The 12,830-nt window shown below is 39.3% G+C and overlaps 6 protein-coding genes across 6 annotated transcripts; 4 read left to right on the plus strand and 2 right to left on the minus strand.

Moving 5' to 3' along the window:
* Positions 1–2,356: 2,356 nt before the first annotated feature.
* On the plus strand, positions 2,357–2,755 carry MONOS_17637 (uncharacterized protein; the record flags this gene model as incomplete). The annotated part of the gene is made up of 2 exons (XM_067870575.1): positions 2,357–2,434; positions 2,606–2,755. 2 exons carry the CDS (start codon positions 2,357–2,359, stop codon positions 2,753–2,755), a joined length of 228 nt encoding a protein of 75 aa, XP_067726554.1.
* A 371-nt stretch (positions 2,756–3,126) lies between these two features.
* MONOS_7355 (uncharacterized protein) lies at positions 3,127–3,603 on the plus strand (the record flags this gene model as incomplete). Its single annotated transcript, XM_067877672.1, has 1 exon — positions 3,127–3,603. The coding sequence occupies one exon, from the start codon at positions 3,127–3,129 to the stop codon at positions 3,601–3,603; it is 477 nt and encodes a 158-aa protein (XP_067726555.1).
* A 404-nt stretch (positions 3,604–4,007) lies between these two features.
* On the minus strand, positions 4,008–4,298 carry MONOS_7356 (uncharacterized protein; the record flags this gene model as incomplete). Its single annotated transcript, XM_067877673.1, has 1 exon — positions 4,008–4,298. The coding sequence occupies one exon, from the start codon at positions 4,296–4,298 to the stop codon at positions 4,008–4,010; it is 291 nt and encodes a 96-aa protein (XP_067726556.1).
* Positions 4,299–4,796: 498 nt separating this feature from the next.
* MONOS_7357 (uncharacterized protein) lies at positions 4,797–5,915 on the minus strand (the record flags this gene model as incomplete). The annotated part of the gene is made up of 1 exon (XM_067877674.1): positions 4,797–5,915. One exon carries the CDS (start codon positions 5,913–5,915, stop codon positions 4,797–4,799), a length of 1,119 nt encoding a protein of 372 aa, XP_067726557.1.
* Positions 5,916–6,563: 648 nt separating this feature from the next.
* Positions 6,564–7,020, plus strand: MONOS_7358 (uncharacterized protein; the record flags this gene model as incomplete). The annotated part of the gene is made up of 2 exons (XM_067877675.1): positions 6,564–6,718; positions 6,894–7,020. 2 exons carry the CDS (start codon positions 6,564–6,566, stop codon positions 7,018–7,020), a joined length of 282 nt encoding a protein of 93 aa, XP_067726558.1.
* A 4,400-nt stretch (positions 7,021–11,420) lies between these two features.
* MONOS_7359 (uncharacterized protein) lies at positions 11,421–12,121 on the plus strand (the record flags this gene model as incomplete). The annotated part of the gene is made up of 2 exons (XM_067877676.1): positions 11,421–11,613; positions 11,733–12,121. The coding sequence occupies 2 exons, from the start codon at positions 11,421–11,423 to the stop codon at positions 12,119–12,121; spliced, it is 582 nt and encodes a 193-aa protein (XP_067726559.1).
* Between the last annotated feature and the right edge of the window lie 709 nt (positions 12,122–12,830).

Consider the following 12,830-nt stretch of genomic DNA (forward strand, 5'->3'; position numbering starts at 1 on the left):
AATAGAACAATTCTTATTCATGAGTAAATATTTTTCGAGTATTTAAAATAGCAACGTTATAAATTATCGCAATTAATCAAATCCACATCAGCAGCAATGATATCCCAAAAAACTTCCATTCCAAATCATTGCACTTTAAAAAAAACAACAATCTGTTTGATTCCTTTCATATATCTTCTCCAGTTTTTTCAAAAATTTCTCATTTGTTTTCAAAATACATAAAATATAATTATTATGGTGAGGGGAAAAAAAAAAACAGTGACAGTGAAGTTAAGGAAAGTCAGATATGGGTCATTCTTTTTGAAAAGTCGCAAACGTTTAACTGATCTGAAAATAAGATCAGAAATGATCAAAAAATATTGATCATTCCGTTCCCATATAAATTTGATTAATGATATTTATGGTTATTTATTTCGCTTTATTAAGAAAAACAGGATACAATTTCGTTGAAATAATAAAAATTTTAAACTTTATTTTGTTATACACTTATGTAAGCGAGTGCTTTCCAGTTATTTGAATCAGATGATATAAATGTTTTTATTTCCTCATTTTCATTTCATTATTTCGAATATTCGTTATGAATTTATGGATGTTCTCTAAGTTTTTATTTTTTTCTTTTGTTGCAAACCAAATAAAATTGATTTGCTTTAATTCGAGAATTTTTCATTAAAAAATTATCAGTTAGGAAAAGTTTATCAAAAATTCATCAAAACAATACTCATTGCATTCGAAAAGTATTTAAAAAGGAGTTGGCATAAAGCAATTATTAATGCAATTCTCGAAAAATATGGAATGAAGTATTATTTTTCAAAATATATCACAATTTTTTCAAAACTCAAAAATGCAATCTTTTCTTGTATTTAGATTCAAATAGTTTGTATCATTCAAGTTTCTTTCTTCTCGATATGTGCCTTTTTCTTCTCCCTTTCAGTTTATACAGATGAATTATATAAAGATGTTCTGCTTCAATCTTTTCAAATTGAATAAAGAAAGCAGGCTTTTTCGGCTGGTCGTCCATTCTGATTCAAATGTGGATGCTGTTAGTGCTTCTAGTGGAAATTCTGGCTGTCTTGATGGTACATGTCTCATTAAACTTCTTGTGGCAGGAGTAGCACAGCCGCCGTCTTTTCTCTCAGCGCTTTTGTCTTCTTCTCCATCTTCAACTTGAACAGCATGCAGGTTATATTCGCCGTTTGGGATGTGAAAAAGCGCAAAGAAGAAGGCAGTCGGAGTTGATTAACCATTGTTATCTTCATCATCACTATCAGCTCCTGCAATTGACTCTTCGGATACCTCCGCGGTGGCAGTTTCAAACAAGTCGGCTGGAGCGATGGACTACATCGAGAGGTGGCTTATGTGTATGAAAATCACAATAGTCGTTACTGAGGGAGCAACAGACGCTTCGAATGATTTGTTGTGGCTCGGCGGGCGGTACTGTATGGGGGTGTTGTGTGTGCATACGATGTGGAGCTTTCAGCGATGCTTTCGGTTCCGCTGGTCGCCCCGCTTCCGTCGCTTGCAGCGTCGGTGGGAACGAAGCCAGAGGGAAAGCAGAATTTTGTGTCGGTTGTATGAATACGTTCATGTCGATCTGCGATCTGTTTGACCCTTCGCTGTTAATATGGCGATCGCAACAGTCGAGGTGTGATGTGGTGAAGTTGGATGAGAAAGTGATGGTGTGAGGGGCTGCAGTGTGTGAAGTCGGGGAGATTATGGAGAAGGCGCTGGAGGAATCAGAAATGATGATGAAGGATGAGGTAATGTCGCCAGCAGCGATTGCGCTGGCGGTGCTGGAGGAGCGAGAAGAGGCAGATGAATGTGAAGGGAATGAGGAGAAAGGCGGGTATCCGGCAGCGCACAGAGAGTTTGTGGAAAGAATCAAAGAGAAACAGAGGAAGCAGTAAGAAGCGATGGCGCTGCTGGTTGTAAAGGCGCTTGGGCTGAGTCGGCTGAGGTTTGTGAAGGAGGAGACCAAAGCAGAGGTAGACAAGCAGCAATTAGTGAAATCTTAAGAATGCAGTATTTCGTCAGCCGATTGCATCCAACAGGAGATATTAAGAGCAGAAGAAGAAGCAGTAGATGGGTCTTTGGGAATAATTTCAGATGGAAGTGAATGAAGTGTGAGGAGCAGATGGAAATATCAGTTGATCATTTGATAATAATTTAGGAAAAAGATAAATCCCATGAAGTTAGTGGGGAAAAGCCGTTTGATTTGTGAGGAGTGATAAGAAGAAGAAGAGGAAGAAGAGGAAAATGGAGGAAAATTTGAGCGAAGACAGAAGAGCGAAGTTCCGTGGTTGTTCTATTTGGTTGAGGGATTACGAGAAGTGCCTTGACACAAAAAGGCAATCAGTAAATGATGCGTGTGTGCATTGCAGACGGGCAGACTTTTGATGTGCTGGGCGAGCTGGATATGCCGCTGACCATAAGCTGTGTCAAGATGTCAATGAAATGGCGAAGATACAGCTGAGGAACAAAGCCAAAGAGGAATCTGACTTTGGAGCCCTGCGAGATTTTCATGCAGCATGGGACAGAGAGAGAAGCAGTGGTGAAGCAGGCGATTGTGGAAGATTTGGCGGTTATTTTTTTCGAAATTTTTGAATAGTTCGAGCACAAAGCAGAGGAGAAAGAGTTTGTGTGTGGTATCTTTATCAGCCAGGATGAGCTGATCCGCCTTGCGAATGAGCACGCTTTTATGAAGCAACGGCTTCTGTGCTGTGGAGTGACAACGACTGTTGTGATGGAGAACAGATGATTCAGCGAAGGTGAAGTTCACAACGGAGAAAAGAATTGAAGCTTCACGGCAGAGCAGAGAAGGAGAAGAAGCAGGTAATGTGAAGGAGATTTTGAGCAATTGTTCAGCGATGCAATCAGTGCATGCGTTTGAGGATGTGTCTGATGGGGCGTCTCATGCGGATACGCAGCTGATATGGCTAGGTGAGTGAATTGAGGCGGAGGTGCAGAAGGCGGGGAAGCTTATTCATTCAACATATCAGACAAGAGGCTCGGTACAGAAGAGGTGTTTATTTGAGAAGACATTCAAATGCTGTACAGACGATGGGTTAACGCGGCTGCAATGCTTCGAACACCATTTCTAACCGACCACGCTTCTCAGCGGTTGTTCCTATGGATGCTCCCATGGCATTGAAGATGGCAGCAGAGAATCTTCATTACAATTTTGTTTCTTCTTCTTCTTCTTCTTCTTCCTCCTCTTCTTCCTCTTCTTCCTCTTCTTCTTTTTCTTCTTCCTCAACTTCTCCTTCCCCTTCTTTATCATCCCCATCTTCTCCATTGATTACTACACTATCACCATCTCCTTCATCACCTTCTTCCTCTTCCTCCTCCTCTTCTTCTTCGTCGTCGTCAATTTCTATTTTTTTTGAGTGTCTGTTCCTTTTTCATATCCTCCTTATCATCTCAAATATCTCATCTGTCACATTCCTCTTCTTCTCTCTTTTCATCTGCCTCAGCACATGCATCTCTGGAAGCACTTGCTTTGAACAGTACGTCAAATGCGTGTGTTCTGACGAGTTGCCCGTCGATGTGCTTGTTTCATTGGCTTTTCGGTATTTGCGTAGCTCCATCGACCTCCTCATCTCCTGATGCGACGAATGGGAAGAGTGTGACGAAGGCATTGGTGGAGGTATATCGTCAAGAGGAGTTGGGGATTTGAACAGACAAGGAGACGAATGGAAGAAGCGCTTCTGCGATGATGTCTGTGAAGATTAAGAGTATGTGACCGGGAGAAGCGGTGGGGCATCAGCAGCGGAGGAGGAAAGAGGCGCAGACATATCTGATGAAAGAGATGAGGAGGAAGTGGTGGAGATGATAGCAGACGAAGTGACTGCAGCTGGCAAGTTTGATGAGGTAGTTAGGGCTGTTGCAGCAGCAGATTGTTGGAGGCTTCCTGGATCAACCAAATGAGAAGGATGTGAGGGAGAGCTTGTTAATGTGAGTGACTGCTGCGATGTGGCTGAGGATATGCGGGTGTGGAGATAGTTCGTGTTCTAAGAGGAAGACAATGATTGAGACTGAGACTGAGATGAAGACTGAGGTTGTCTGGTGAGTGCAGGGCCAGGCGAGGTGGATGTGGACATCTGCTGGATGGGCTGAGAGAAGGAAAGAAGAGCAGAGAAAGAGGAGGAAGCGAGAGATGTTGGAGAAGTCAGAGAGGCCAAGTTAGAAGAAGCAGAGGAAGATAAAGGTGGAAGGGAAGAAGAAGACGACGACGAAGAAGAAGATGATGATGCAATGGATGCAGTTGAAGATACCTCAAGCACAATCGTCGGAGCCAACATTGATGCAGACACAGAAAACGATGTGTCATCAAAGAAAGAGTGAAGCGTGGCTCACTTAAAAGTGGTAGAAAATGCAGTGTTTGATGTGCTTATCTCAGAGAGGTGAGCTGTTGATGAGTGTGTGCCTGCTATAAACGTGGTTGTTTGAGCGATGAAGGGTGCAGGGAAGATGGGTGAAGTGACTGAGATAGAGGCAAAGGCTGATACTGTTAAAGAAGGTAAAGCAGATATAGAAGAAGGAGAAGAGGAAGAGGAAGAAGAAGAAGAGGAGGAGGAGGAAGACGCTATATTTCCAAATGGCTTTTGAGTTGATTGAGTTGCAAGGGTCAGAAGTGTTGATCCTTTCGTCTTGTTTGTCGATATCACACTGAATGCAAAGTTCGCAGACTGCAACTGGATATCTTCTCCTTTTCGTGTTGGAGTGATAGAAGATTCATTCACTGTTTGTATTGTTATGCGAGTGGGAGTGGCAGGCACAGGAATTAGTGTCTTGTTGAGCTACCTGGGTGACTGCAGCTGAGTATTCGAAGCAGAAGATGTCTGAGAGGACGAAAGCTTGCTGAGAAACAGCATAGATTGGTCTGTTGAATTGGAGGATTTGTGTCTGGAAGGAGAAGTGAAAGACGCAGATGGAATGGATGAGGATGAGAGAGAAAGAGGAGGAGAAGAGGAAGATGATGATAAGGAAAAAGACGAGGAAGAAGCAGACAAAGTGGCAGATGAACTGGGCGGAAACGCCAAAGACACAAAAGGAGGTGGAGAAAGAGGAGAATTGGCCATTGTATCGTCTGCAGAATTCTGGGGAAGTGAAAATGGAACCTGCGATTGAGCGAAAAAGCGGGGAGTTTGAAAGCGTGGAGAGCCATCTGCCTGCGAAAGCTGTTGCTGTTGATTTTGGTCAAGTTGCTGGGTATTCATCAGACTTCCACTTGAGTTCTCTTTGAAATTCAAATGCTTCATTTGAACACTTTCTTTCGATGAACTGTTGGTCTTTGAAGAAATATGAGAAACCTGTGTGGATTGATTGTTTTTTCTGTCTTCTGCTTGCATGCTATCAATTTCAGTTTTTGCTTCAAGCATTCCATATCCATCTTCTTTCACTGATGCATTAAAAGAACGTGATAAGTCCAATGAATTGTTGTTTTGTGGAGTTATTCGCCCCAAATGAGACTGTTGAAGCAGCTGTGACTGCAGTCTCTTTCGAAGATTGTTGGAATACACCTCAATTGTTTTAATAGCTGATGAAGGGAACGAAGAAGAAGAAGAAACAGAAGAAGATGTTGACGATGTTGATGATACTGATAAAGTTGTATTAGTTGTATAAACAGAAGTTGATGATGATAATGTTAAGTCATCAGAAGGCAAAGAAAAAGGTGTCAATTGTGGACACACTTCAGGCTGTAAAAGTTGATAAGGATTGCTTCCTTTGCTTTGTGGAGTGCTATTCAATGGATTACTCTGCTTTCTTGTTGGCAATAAAAGAGACGAAGCAGAAGCAGAAGCAGAGGAAGAAGTAGAAGAGGAGGAGGAAGAGGAAGAATTAGAATTATTCGAAGCATTTCCAACAGAGTATGCATTCTGAGCTGTTGGGAGTATTGTTCCCATCTGCACAACCATCCTCACGTCATCGAATGTCTGCTGTGTCTGTGTATGAACAGGCCTCTTTTCAGATGTGCTGAATGAACCAGAGGCAGAAGAGAAGCGGTTGACAGATGCAGACGAATAAAGCACACTCGAATTCCCGCTGGTCGGTACAGAAGACGGCTGCAAAGGGACTCGGGGCAGAGAAGAAGGGTTGATGGGGATATGTATTGCATCAGCTTCAGTGGAGAACAAGAAAGAGTTTGAGTCTTGTTTAGCACTTCAGCACGGGTGGAGGCAGATGGGGAGGAGAAGTGGGAGGTTGAAGAGATGAGAGAAAGATTGGACTCCTTTTTGGGCAAGTTTGAAGATGGACTGCACAAAAAGAGGGGGAGAAGCAGCAGAACGACGAGGAAGAGGAAGAGGAAGAGGAAGAGGAAGAAGAAGGGGAAGATAAAGAGAAAGAGAAAGAGAAAGAGGAAGAGGAAGAGGAAGAGGAAGAGGAAGAGGAAGAGGAAGAGTAAGAGGAAGAGGAAGAGGAAGAGTAAGAGGAAGAGGAAGAGGAAGAGGAAGAGGAAGAGGAAGAAGAGGAAAAGAAGGAGAAGGAGAAGGAGAAGGAGAATGAAAGAGAGGAAACAAGGGCTGGAGTTGAATGGTTTGGGGAAACGAGTTGAGATAAAGCATATGGTTGTGCAGGAGTTTTTGAATGTTGTGAGCGAAGAGTGGGAGGTAAATGAGGAAGAATGGAAGGCGATGAAGTATGTGAAGTGGGAGAAGATGCATAAGGTGTGGATGTATGTGTGTGATGTGGTGATGATGAGCACGACAGCTTTGCAGAGGTCTGCAGAGGTGCTAATGCAAGCGCCAGAATCGATTGCGCTGCAAAGGGGCACTGAGAAAAGGACATAAAGCAATTCACTGAAGTTTGATGGCACTCTTCCGTAGTCTTGGGCGTTATTCTTCTTGCTGAGAAAAGTGTTTGTTCTATATCCAGTGCATTTGATGATTCGGCAGTCTAATATGTGTTGCAGCAGAGAATGAGGGCTCATGGTGGGGTGAAAGCAGAAGGGAGGATGCTGGAGGCAGAGAGGAGAGACAGGGTACATATGTCGCAGGATGCGGAGAAAGAAGTGCTGCTTGAGTTTCTGGAGAAGAAGTATCTGCAAAAAGCAGAAGTGGATTTGTTGATGATTTTGTGGTAGTTATAGTCGAAGAGTGTATCCGAAATTGTGGTTTCGATACTGTAGGCTGAATGTGGGACAATGCTGTGGCGCAACTGCATGAGATAACAATGGTGAAAGGGATGCAAGTGTATTGAAGTTTCGCTATCAGAACAATGTGCATATTTTCGTGTTTGGAATAGAAGAAGAAGAGTGGTAGGATGAGGTGGAAGAAGAGATGATGATGAAGAGACATTGAAAATGGAGTGAAGAGGAAAAGAAGATTAAAGAGAGAAAATATGTTTTGATGATTCCGTTTCAATATTTGTTGAAATGATCGCTGAATTGAATGCTAAACTTGAATCAGAGACTGTCCAGCCGCTTTTATCATTATTTCCTCGAATTTCATACTTCATACAGCAAATTCCAATTCATCGCTCATCAAAATCGTTTTATTGACAATAACTTTCTTTATTCCTATCAACCATGTGAGGGCGTGCTTCAAGGTCAAACAAGGAAATTGGACAATTCCACAATGAAAATGATTGAATGCATCAACATTGCTCACAAAGATTTCTTCTGGGGCGGGAAGGAGAGAGATGCACAGAGGAATAGCGACGCTCGAATTTCCGTTGTCATATCCTCTCACCTTGTCAAGAGAATCCAATGAATCTGTCACACATGTGATATTTTGTGAGTTTGCAGTTTCTTCCAGATTCGGAGAAATAACAAAGATCTCTCTTCCCCACTTGGATGTGTTTGCTCCGAATGAAGATGATATCAGGAAATCTGTGTTTTCATTCAATCATCGATGAAGAATTCCTCCCCACAGGTCATCGGATGCAGAACAAAAGCTCCCATCAAAAGATCCACCTTTCACTTTCACTTCATTTTCATTCCCAACACATAGAATCATCAACACTCAGTTGGCTGATGTTCTGCTTCCACATCCTGTTAATGAACAAGTATTCAGATCTTTGTCTTATATGCCATTTAAAAAACTGATGTTTACTGTTAACTGTGCACTTTTCAATTAAAATGCATGATTGAATTATAAATAAAAATTGAAAATTTTTTGTTAAAATAAAATACTAACCACTTAATTTATCAAATTTTCAGATGCATCAAATATGTGTGTTCTATCTTCGCATTTGTGTTAAGTTCAGGCTTATAATGCAAATGAAAGATACCATTCAAATGAAATTTTGAAATAACATTGAAAATAGAGTTTTTCATATAAAGAATCGAAACACACTTTGCCCATTTCATAGCTCCACAATTTCATAACTATTCATGCTAATAAAACCTTTTCACATTGAAATACTGAAATTTTAGTTTTGATCAAAAAATATGATACATAATTTTTCTATTCGGAAAATTTCTATTCATAAGGAGATTTGAAATGAACTTGCTAGCATTGTTGTAAAATAATCATTTTTTCATAAGAATTATGGAAACGGAGTGTTTTTGAATTAACTTTCATGGGACAAATTTTTGATCTGAAGCGACTTTTCAAAAATAACGACCCATATATTCATGAAAAGCAAAGTTTGGGAAAAAACAATCATTTCAAAATTTTCGACAAATGAAAAATTTCTCGACCGACAAATTGCACTCAAAAAATGTGTGTCGCAGAGGCCTAATTTTATTCCTCCAGACATGAGAGAAAATCAAATTTTAATTTAACAATTTTTCAATTGTTTTTTTTAAGTTTGATTATAATTGTCTGAATATATTTTTTTTTGGAAAGTTTGATTCTTTTTAGCAAAATGAATTATTCACGAAAAAGTTACAGCTGAAACGGAAAAGAATCATGTGGAACAAGCATAATTCTTGAAATCACTCGAAGTCTGATTCTTTTCACGGAAACCATTAAAGTTTTATTAAAGAATGTTGTTTTGGGGAAATCTTTTATTTTCTAAAAAACAACAAAAACACATTCGTCCGTTTGCAAATAACGAAGGGATAAAGATTATAATTTTTGATTGTTTTTTCTTTGAACAAACGAAATTGCAACATCTTTTCATGAAGTGAGAATATTTTCAACAAAATCCACAAATATGAACTTACAAATAATGAAAACCCATTGCGCATTAATGGAATTGAAAGTCTTTTTTATTCACCAACAACAATTTAACTTTAACGAATACAGAAAAGATTGGGTTTTAAAGAGCAAGGTAAACTTGTTACGATCATTTCTTGATTTATCAGAAAATAAGTATTTTTATTGAAATTATGACCAACACATACAACACTTCCTTTTCAGTTGTCAAGTGAAAATATTTGAAATGATTTGTTTGCATTCACATAAATAACTTTTAACGAAATAAATTATAGTTGTGGAAAATATTTGTTGAATAATAATTTTTTTTTAAATATTCTTTTTGTGATAATAATATATGAACAAAAAGTGTTCATTGAAAGATATTTGAATGACGTTGCAAAACATTATGTTGTTATATCAATGATTCATAAAAATAGATGAAAAATTTCAATTCATTTTGAAATTAGAAATAAAATATTTATGGTATAAGTGGAACTATTTTCGAAGACTTGATTCAAATATTTTCTGAATGTCTCTTTTTCCCTGGTATGTTCAACTCTTTTATATTTTCCCACTTTTTGTGTCGATTCATTGATCCGGCTTAAATTTCAAAAACATGTCAACGTCATTGCGTTTGTTTTTCACTATGTGCACTTCATTAATGATTGAATAAACTAATGTTCACTGTCTTCAAATCTGAGGTGGCAAACAAATATTTAAAACAACCTTTGCATCTTCTGCATTGAAACAAACAATCGAGCAATTGTTTTCCATCAGAAAATCAACACAACGTAGTCTCCTTCAGTCATTCATGATGCATTTTATCGAAGTGTAGTTTTGCTCAATTCTTTTTGGATCGTTCTGTTGAAACAGTCAGAACTATCATTTCTAACTTTTCACACTCAATTAAACAGATTCATTTATTATCGTATTCGTATTTCAAGCAAAAAACTTCTTGAAGAATAAGAAAGTCATTTGGAAAAGAATATTGAGACTTTTTCAGAAATGGATGAAAAAGAATAAAAAGAAACGAAACATTTTTCGGATTGTTTTTTGAAAATGAAAGTGAAATGAAAACAAGTCAAAAATGCTGTTTCAATAAACGAGAAGATCTTATCATTTTCAAGTGTTTAAGGTAAAAGAAAGACTGCTCAAAACAAAAATTCTGATTTTTGTTTTCTTTTGACATGCAGTTTGTGCAAAAAATACCGAACAAGATCGATATCTCAATAACCGCAATAAGAAAAATTCTTAAAAATTTTCTCAAAATATTTCTCATCAAAACAAGCTCAATTGATAAAAGAGACTTTCAAAATAGCTTCATTTGTGCTCAGAAAAAACAATTTTGTAATTTTCTGAGAAATAGAATTTTGAGTTTCTCCGAGATTGTTATTATAATTTTTTCTGAGAACAAATAAAGCTATTTGGGGCAAAATATAAAACTTCAGGCATTTTCATTGAAAAATTATGTATCAAAGATGAACTTTTTGTGATCATGAAATTTGAAAAAAATGTGTTCATTATTTGAAATGTGTTTGAGGTCATATAATTTTCGATTATAACATCAATGATAGCTATTTGCATTTTTGAAAATTCAATTAATTCTGAAATCTGAGAAAGATAAAAAAATAAGAGAGAAACATTAAAGTGCATTAGCACCTTTATTTTCAAGAAAAACATCCATTCAATTCCTTCTTTTTTATTTGAGATCACGATCAATGGGTCATCGCCACGATCGGATCAATGTTGCAATCGTCACAGTTCTCGACATTTCCTGGACTTACGCCGTCAACCTAAGCAGCCGGACTGCCAGGTGGGGCGCAAAGCCAGATGAACGTCCATTCGCAGCCGCCACTCCTTTCTCCTCCGTTTATCAACCATTCTGCAGGATTTTCGACACAGCCGTCAGATAGAGAAGAGAGCAAACGAGAAGAAGAAGAAAGCATGTACGAAGCTGCAGCATCTGTTTTTGTCAAAGTACTTGTGCAGGATCTCGTTAAATCTTTTCTCGTCATTCAGATTCCTTCTTTTTCAGTGGAAAGAAATCAGCAGGAATATTCTTCACACGATTTAAGCCCCTTATTGCCACAAATGCCTCCTCCAGCAACAAAATGTTAGAACTGGTTCAACGATGCACTTGACAGTGCAGGATATAAACAGTAGATGTGCCTGTGTAAAGCGTTCAAAGCCGTTATGTTTTGCTTTGCTGAAATGGATTCCAACAAGGAGAGTGCACGACAGAGAGCTTTATATGCTCTTATGCTCAAGGCAAAAGCTTTCCAGGAGGCTAGAAATACAAGAATTCAAGTGTAGTTATGTTTCACAGCAGCGAAAAAAATGCAAGCAGAAGCGGCGGCTGGATTGTTGAAATCGAGACTAGAACAGATCCTGAAAGAATCGGAGCTTGAAACGGATATGGCTAGTGCGCGAAGGAGATACAGGAGTTTTGAAGCAATGCTTAAGGCGAAGAAGCAAAAAAGAGATTTCCGTTCATCCAGCCCAGTTCAGGCACCGTCAAAAGGAGGAGCAGGTCAGAAGTTTTTTCGTTACAGACCCCGCTCTTTCTCAGGAAAAGGAAGCTATGGAAGCTGAACAAGAGCAGCAGGATGGGACAGTCGGAATAGAGGTCTTCAAATGAATTAACGAAAGCTACAGAGAAAGATTCGCAGCCAGATCAGATCATTGGAGGAAGGATGGTTTTGTTCTCAAAGGAATGGGAAGAGATTGGAGGAGGAGATTTGATCCGAAATGGGATCCAAGCGATGTGGAAGAACAGAAGTGAGAGAGAGAAACTTTCAAAGATGTCGTACAGAGATGGAGCCGAGCGAACAAGCGAGGAGCACAGAAGTGCCTTCAAGGATTTGTTGGAGTTACAGACGTGGAACGGAATTGTGGAGGAGATAAATCAGGAAGATGTCAAACACAGGAATAACGTATTCCTAATCAAGAAGAAGAACGGAACGTGGAGACAGATCTTTGACTGTAGTCGTTTGAATGCAGCTGCTCTCAGAACGCATTTCAAATGCGACAACGAGTGAACAGTGGAGAGAATATTGCTGAAAGAAGATTGGGCAGCAACGATAGACCTTCATCAAGCGTATTATCTACTCCCAGTTTCAGAGAATCTCAAACCATATCTCGCTTTCAGATTTCTCGGAAAAGATTACGTATTCAAAGGAATACCTTTCGGATTCGAAGATGCACCCAGAATATTCACCTATGTTATGAGGAAAGTTACGAAGGAAATAAGAAGAAGATGGCATGTGCGGTTAGCAGCCTATTTGGACGACTTGCTAATATTTCATCAAGATCAAATGCATCTAAGAAGAATTACTGAAGAGATTGTGTAGTTTTGAGAGTAGCTTGGGCTGCAAGTGAACAAGGAAAAAAGCCACCTATCTGCCAGCAGAGAGTTTGTTTACCTCGGATACAGATGGAACTCGGAAATGAGGAGGTTCAGTTGACAGAAGACAGCAGACTTGCGTTGATGAAAGAAGAAGACAAACGGAAAGTGAAAGCAGTGAATGCCAAGAAGGTGAGAATAAGAGATTTCGCCTCGTTCGTTGGAAAACTCAGCGCAACCCTTTCGTTCAGCAAGACGCTTCACTTTGGCTGCATTCCATGTATCGCATCTAACAAAAAGGATTGGAGTTGCATGGATGGAACGGACAGATGAGAATCAACGCATCCATTATACAACAGATTCTGCAATGGAGTGAGATATCGAAATCACTCCCTCAAGGAAAG

This window comes from Monocercomonoides exilis, assembly GCF_001643675.1.
Source record: "Monocercomonoides exilis strain PA203 chromosome Unknown scaffold25-1336746, whole genome shotgun sequence".
NCBI lineage: Eukaryota > Preaxostyla > Oxymonadida > Polymastigidae > Monocercomonoides > Monocercomonoides exilis.